Source organism: Berghia stephanieae, chromosome 7, assembly GCF_034508935.2.
Source record: "Berghia stephanieae isolate SIO BIC M18660-M18661 chromosome 7, UCSD_Bste_1.3, whole genome shotgun sequence".
Lineage (NCBI taxonomy): Eukaryota > Metazoa > Mollusca > Gastropoda > Nudibranchia > Aeolidiidae > Berghia > Berghia stephanieae.
The window spans coordinates 6,435,146-6,442,645 of NC_088366.1; the positions used below are offsets into that span (position 1 = coordinate 6,435,146).

A 7,500-nucleotide genomic window follows, 5' to 3' on the forward strand; every position below is an offset into this window, starting at 1 on the left:
AATTAATTATGATTGGTTTGAACAATTTTGTTAATGGTTTCTTTCTTACAAAAGCTTCCACGCGGATGTGCCAGATTCCATAGTTTGGCTGATCGGACAGTTGAAAGCTTTGGCTCATGACCCCGCCTGCGTTGGTCTGGACGGCTTGCCATCTACGGACGTCATATCCGGTAGGGTCCTGGAATGGAGTAATGAAACACGGATTAAGGTTACCTGTCGCTAGGCAGGCGCTGAGCTGGAACCCCCAGGGAAAACGGAAGAGAGAGCGGCCTAGAAACACCTGGCGGCGAGACCTGGAGGCGGACACGAAGAGGATGGGACACACCTGGGGAGAGTTGGAGAAGATGGCCCAGGACAGAGGAAGATGGAGGACTGTTGTCGACGGCCTATGCTCCACTAGGAGTGACGGGCATAAGTCAGTAAGTCGTGATATCACTGACTTCACGGTTCGGTAACTCAGACTTAAAGACTTCTGAGAAACGATTTAACTGGTGCATCACTGTGAACTTTTCATCAAAATAAGTTTATTGGTTATATTTTTATCTTATAAAAGTATGTATATTATAATGACATTTTTAAAGTGATATCTCATTAACCAAACGGTAGATTTCCTCAGTCGATGAGAGACACATTCGCAATGCTATGTTGACGTTCTCTCTGTAAGAACATGTGATTAAAACTGTATAGTATAGTCCTTTCAAAAGAGCTTTATATAGAGCAATATCCACTAAATGTGCTCAAAGCGCTTTACAAGGGGTCCCTGGTCAACAGCAACTTTTAACATGTAGGACGGGATATGACGCTTGTTAGACGATATTACAATTTTTCGGACAAACACAACGCTGTTAACGGCCAGGTACTCATTTTACACCTGAGTACAGTGAGAGAATGTGAGTAAAGAGCCTTTTCCAAGGACTCAACTATACGCCGAGCGCGAGGCTCGAACCCAGGACCTTCCGATCCGAACGCGAGTGTCATACCACTAGACCACATAGCCGCACATAGTCCTTCAATGAGGTCCTGGGTTTGAGAGTTTTGAACAAGAAGGGGGGGGGGGGTCATTTTAAACGACCGATATATGAAGGACTAGTTCTGGTCATGTTTTGTTTTCTTTTAAATGTGAGGCTGGCTGAGAAAACCCGGGAAAATGTGGCAAGCTTCGATTTGAGATATGAGCCAAAATTGAAGATAAAGCGTTTCCCATAGCAACAAATTTTATTCAGAAAAAATGTATAACTTGTGTTCTAATAGACATAGAAAGGAATTTAAAGTGGTTAATGATCTAGAATGGTGTGATCTACACCACCGAATGCATGACTCAATTAATGAAATTTGCGCATCTTTCCAGGTTTTCTAACCAGCCACACGAATGTGTTGTTTTGTTTTGTTTTTCAGAGTATTGTCAGAGCCTTTTTGCTATAATACTTGGTAATCTTAAATTTCTCCATTTTTTTTAATTGCCACATTTTGATAGAAATCGTTTATCAAACCTCAATATAGATGACCGCTGTTCCGTATTTGGGCATCAGATCAGGTTTGACTGGTATGACCCGGAAGTGAACTGAAAGAAGACACACAGAAAAAAATTAAGACGATTTATTTACTTATTTATATTTTTTTTTCATATTTATTTAGGTATCTATAATAAATTCATTTATTTACTTATATATTTATTGATTCATTTATTTGTATTTACTATATTTATTTTAATATATATTATATATATATATTATATAATATATATATATATATATATTTGTGTGTGTGTTTCTGTTTATCTATTTATTTATTAATTTATTCGTTCATTACTTTATTATTCTATTTATCCACATAATTAACTTTTATTGAAGAAAAAGATAAGAAACAAACATACCCATCTGCTCCTGCCTGTAGAGAGGTTTGCTCATCTGAATAAAGACGGAGGCCTGTTTGGAGCTGAATTGTAGCTCAGCCTCACGCTGAAAGGCGTAGCCGCTGGAGTGAACCCCTTCCAGTTTACCCTGCACCTGCAGGCGGTATCGGCCTGGCTGGGCAGTCGATGGGATCTGTAAAAAAAAAGTTTGAGCTTTTATATAGCGCAATATCCACTAAACGTGCTCAAAGCGCTTTACAAGGGGTCCCTGTCCAACAGCAACATTTAACATTTAGGACAAGAACATGACGCCTGTTAGGCGATATTGTAATTTTTTCGGACAGAGACAACGCTGTTAACGGCCAGGTACTCATTTTACACCTGAGTATGGTGAGAGAATGTGAGTAAAGAGCCTTCTCCAAGGACTCAACTATGCGCCGAGCGAGGCTCGAACCCAGGACGTTCCGATCAGAAAGCGAGTGTCATACCACTAGACCACACAGCCGCAGTAGCAGGCTGGAAACAGCAAACTTCTATAATAATATCGTAAAATTGAGTGGAGCATGCATGGCAGGCACTTATGTTGATAATAGACTGTTTGAAATCCCAATCGTCGTCTATCTCTAATCGGCCCCGTTCACGCAAACAGTCTAATAACAGGAAATAAAGGGAGTAGACGGGCAGCATGGCTCAGCGGTACGGTCCACAGATTACACAGCTCTGGTCTGTGGTACCGTCTTTGCTTCGTACCTACCCGAAAGGTACCGAGTTCGATCACCCGCCGCTGCGATGTGTGGCCTTGAGCACGCAAGTCACCTCGCCCAAGCACAATTTGCGGCGCTGCACAGCGGCCGACGCCTGGGTTATTCCAGTCTTCTTTTGGAAAAGACCCTAGAGACAAATTTCCCCTATGGGATGAATAAAGGGAATTTCATTTTTTATTTTTCTTATTTTTAGAAAAGTGCCAGAAGACATTAGAGAATAAAAACTTTTCGGCAATGGGGATTCGAACCCACGACCCTGCTGTTACGGCAACTCCGCCTGGTCGTATCTTATCGGATCATTCAAGAGCTAACAGGCTTTAAAGTTTAAACCAATTAAACGCTCAATGTAACTTTCGTGCATAGATAAATTTAAACTGAGCTTAAATTGAGCCTTATATAGCGCAATATCCACTAAATGTGCTCAAAGCGCTTTACAGGAGGTCCCTGGTCAACAGCAACATTTAACATGCAGGACCGGACATGCCGTCTGTTAGGCGAAATTACAATGTTACAAGTTATGTTGAGCTTTAATTTATTTTTTAAAATTAAGATTGAGCTTTTATATACCGCAATATCCACTAGTCAACAGCAACACTTAACGTGTAGGACGGGACATGACGCCTGCTAAGTGATATTACAATTATTTTGGGTGGGGGGGGAACAGAGACAAGGCTGTTAAAGGGCATGTACTCATTTAATTTTACACCTGAGTACGGTGAGAGAATGTGAGTAAAGGGCCTTTTCCAAGGAATCAACTATGCACCGAGCGAGGCTCGGGTACAGGACCTTCCGATCCGAAAGCGATTGTCATACCACTATACCACATAGCTGCACTTTTATTAGAATGCACGAAACAACGAGCACTATTTTACATTATAATAAACATGCCTAAAGGAGTTCAACTTTGCCATCTCAGTATAGCGGGCCTTCCGATCCGAAAGCGATTGTCATACCACTAGAACACATAACCGCTATGCTATGGTCACGGCGCTAAGTCGTGTACGGCCAGACCAAATGAGTCTGGCTGTTAACAGCGTTGTCTTTGTCCGAAAAATTGTAATATTGCCTAACAGGTGTCATGTCCCGTCCTACATGTTAAATGTTGCTGTTGACCAGGGACCCCTTTTAAAGCGCTTTGAGCACATTTAGTGGATATTGCGCTATATAATGCTCAATTTTAATTTTAATTTTAATAGCATCAGTAGTCTAAAACCAAAAACCAGAGGTGCCTAAATGAGTCAATAAAATGGAGAAAGATAAAGTGGGAAATGTGACTCAAAATGAGAGGAAACAACACAAAATGTCGTTTGTTTTCTTATAGGGAATGAGATTAGCGGAAGAGTAGCGTCCCTTGATTGGACGTCATCCATAATCTGTGACGTCACCGGCGGAAAAGTTATTAGAGAGGGAACGTCATGTTGGTTGTGCGCATGCGTCTCTCGTCCTCGCTTCCGGTGAAAGCGGCTTGAGACACTTCAAAACCAAATTGACGTTCTCTCTGTAAGGTGACGTCCAATAAGGGACGCTACTCTTCCGCTAATCTCATTCCCTATTTATAAATCACATTTACTCCCTTTATCTTTCTCTCCATCAATAATCTAACCTGTAATTGTAAGACCCGACTAGAGGGCCTTGTAAAGCTGACAGCCTGCGTAGACAATGCTTCGTCATTCATCAAGATCGTAGCGTACACGTTGACCGGTAACTTCCCAAACTCCAGCCGTAGAATGGTGACGAACACTTGGAAAATTTGGTCTGGCCGTACACGACTCGGCGCCGTGACCATGTAACGACTGGGGAAAAAAAATCAAAATAAAACAGAAATTAATGTTATGATAGATTATTCTTCTTCTTCAAGTACCAAGTCTGTGCCAGACATCGGTGATCATGGTACGCGGGGGACCTTCCATAAGCTACTACATCCCAAGTCTTCTTGTTCTAGTAGGGGGTTTGGGAGGGGGGAAACTTTTTTTTTAAGTCTCCCACTTCCAAACCCCCTACACTAGAACTTCTAGAAGGGGGGTTTGGAAGGGGGGATATTCCCCCTCCCAAACCCCCTCTAGAACATTGGAAGAAGACTTGGGATGTAGTAGCTTATGGAAGGTCTCCCTGGTACGCCATTCATCTCTCTGATCGGATAATCTCAAAAAATCTAATGTTACTCATTGTCACCCAGCTGTTCAAACTATTCAAAATGTTTTTCTTGGTCACCCTTTACTCTTTTTTACCTTCTATCTTTCTTGTGAGAGCAAGATGTTCAATAGATAGAATGACGTTGACGTCATTCGGGTCTTTGTTGCTTTTTTTTTTTCTGCCATCCGCGTTTATGAGTAATTCTTACTGAACTGTATTAACCAGACGTTCAAGATTACACATAGATTTGTGTGTTGGTCCGTTTTATTTCCGGATGGCAATGTTGTGACCTTCTTAGCCAAGCGCATACTATCTATACATTTATGTCGATTTATATTATGATAGATATCTTTTAAAAAAAATATATATGTAAATATATTTATATATTATATATATATATATATATATATATATATATATTATATATATAATATATATATATATATATATATATATATATATATATATATATATATATATATATATATATATATAATCAAATGTAACCTACACCGTTTGCCCCGCATTATGTTGGAATAATCCGGATGAAAAAAATAGAATGATAGACGTTGACGTCACTCGGCTCTTTGTTATTGTTTTTAGGCCACCGGTTGGGTGAACAGTTCTCACTGAAGTTCCTCTTTTGGCCCATTTAGACGTACAGACAGACCTTTCGTACACGGTCTGAGGGATTTCCACAATGTGTGGATATTTGACGAAAACTCATGAAAACTGAGCGTGAAAATATTATTATTATTATTATTATTATTATTATTATTATTATTATTATTATTATTATTATTATTATTATTATTATTATTATTATTATTATTATTATTATTATTATCGTCGTCATCATAATTATTATTATTACCATCATTTTATTTTTGTCATCTCATCATCATCATCATCATCATCATCATCATCATCATCATCATCATCATCATCATCATCATCATCATCATCATCGTCATCATCATCAACAACAATAACCTAATAATAATAACCTAACAATAGCCTAACACATGCATTGAATTCACCAAAATACTTCTGTCATCAATACTAGATAATATTACACACATTCTTCAGTACAATATGGATTAAATGATTGATAGCACACTATCTATTATACATTACTCGTGCTCTTGGGTCATGGCGGCGTGTTGTTTCAATCATTCTATTGTGTTATCTTCTTGATTGGTACCTCTAACAATAATATGCCAAATTTGAAACGGATATATTATAATATTCGATCATGAACACAAACACTAACACACACGCGCGCGCACACACACACAAACACACATACGACAGACACATACATAATTTCCGTACACTACACAACCTGCAAATAGGCATGTGTCGTGTTGTCATTGGACTATTCAACAGTGTCCAAGTTACATTTTGGATGTCGGGTGTAGTCTAAAATTGGCAAAAGTGCTTTTACGATGAAGCAGCGTCCCCCCCCCCCCCCCCCCCCCTCCCCCCCAATCCAGAGAGAAACAAGCAATTTTTATTGTCATTTTCAACCTATACAAATGAGCTCAACTCGTCACCTCGAGTTCTTTATGTCTTTTTCTATTAAGTTAATGATTCTATAATCTGTGTGTTTTTATTTTATCTTTTTTATTATTTTTTGTTGTTTTGTTTGCTTTTCTTTTTTATTTTTGTTGTTTTTTAAAGACTTGTTTCGTTTGTTAGCTTGTTTTTCTTGTTGCGTTCTTTAAAAAAATATATTTGGTTGTTTATCTTGATTTTTATTTGTTTTATTTGCTTTGTGTGTGTGTGTGTGTGTGTGTGTGTGTGTGTGTGTGTGTGTCTGTTCTCTTTTTTTATGGGGATGGGGGGGGGGGGGACGATGAGTATAGATAGTATGCGCTTGGCTAAGAAGCTCACAACATTGCCATCCGGAATTATAACGGACCAACACACAAAACCGTGTGTAACGTTGAACGTTTATAGTCCGGTTAAAACGGTTTAGTGAGAATTAATCATAAACGCGGGTGACAGAAAGCAATAACGAAGACCTGAGTGACGTCAACTTCATATATCTATAGATAGAACGAAGATGACGACACTCGGGCCTTTGTTGTTGTTTTTTGACATCCATGTTTGTGAGAAATTCTCACAACACTTTATTAACCAGACTATAGACGCTTAAGTTACACATAGTTTTGAGTGTTGGTCCGTTATACTTCCGGATGGCAATGTTGTGAACTTCTTAACCAAGCGAATACTATCTATAGTTTCCAAATCACTAAAAAATAATTAATTAATTATTTTTTTTAAAGCAAACAAAAACAAAATAAACTCACGGTGCCCTTCCAAGAAAACATCCGTCCGTGTTACTCACAATACACGTTTCATCATCGTTATAGTAATTGTAAGTAGACACCGCTGAGGTCACCAGAAACAGCAACGACGCGGTTGAAATTACAACCAAAACCGTAAACTGCATTCTCAATTCACTCAATAAACCATCGCATCTAGCCTTGATCTACTTTCAATTTGACTTCTCAATAAACCTGTCACAGCTAACAAAATAATGTAATATCAAAACACGGATATATCACGTCCTAATGATAAATAAATACAAAATTTCAAATTCAGGAAGTGACAATCTATAGCGATGACTGTCTGGCGGCCATTTTGTTTGTCTGACCCACACTGATAAAGAAATTACAACACATTAACTTAAATGTGTCTGTCATGTACTAGTATTTTGAAATATTGAATACCAAAGTTTGCCTT

General features: G+C 38.7%; 1 protein-coding gene across 1 annotated transcript in view; it reads right to left on the reverse strand.

Annotated features, from left to right (window-relative positions):
* LOC144976420 (CD109 antigen-like) overlaps window positions 1–7,500 on the reverse strand; it is a 61,947-nt gene that overhangs the window by 54,372 nt on the left and 75 nt on the right. The window contains exons 1-5 of the mRNA XM_078920709.1: window positions 7,065–7,500; window positions 4,220–4,409; window positions 1,874–2,045; window positions 1,491–1,561; window positions 50–178 (exon numbers count right to left, since the gene is read on the reverse strand). The exon at window positions 7,065–7,500 is cut by the window's right edge and continues 75 nt beyond it. Coding sequence (XP_078776835.1) covers window positions 50–178; window positions 1,491–1,561; window positions 1,874–2,045; window positions 4,220–4,409; window positions 7,065–7,207 — 705 coding nt within the window. The 5' untranslated portion in view covers window positions 7,208–7,500. The remainder of the gene's footprint in view (window positions 1–49; window positions 179–1,490; window positions 1,562–1,873; window positions 2,046–4,219; window positions 4,410–7,064) is intronic.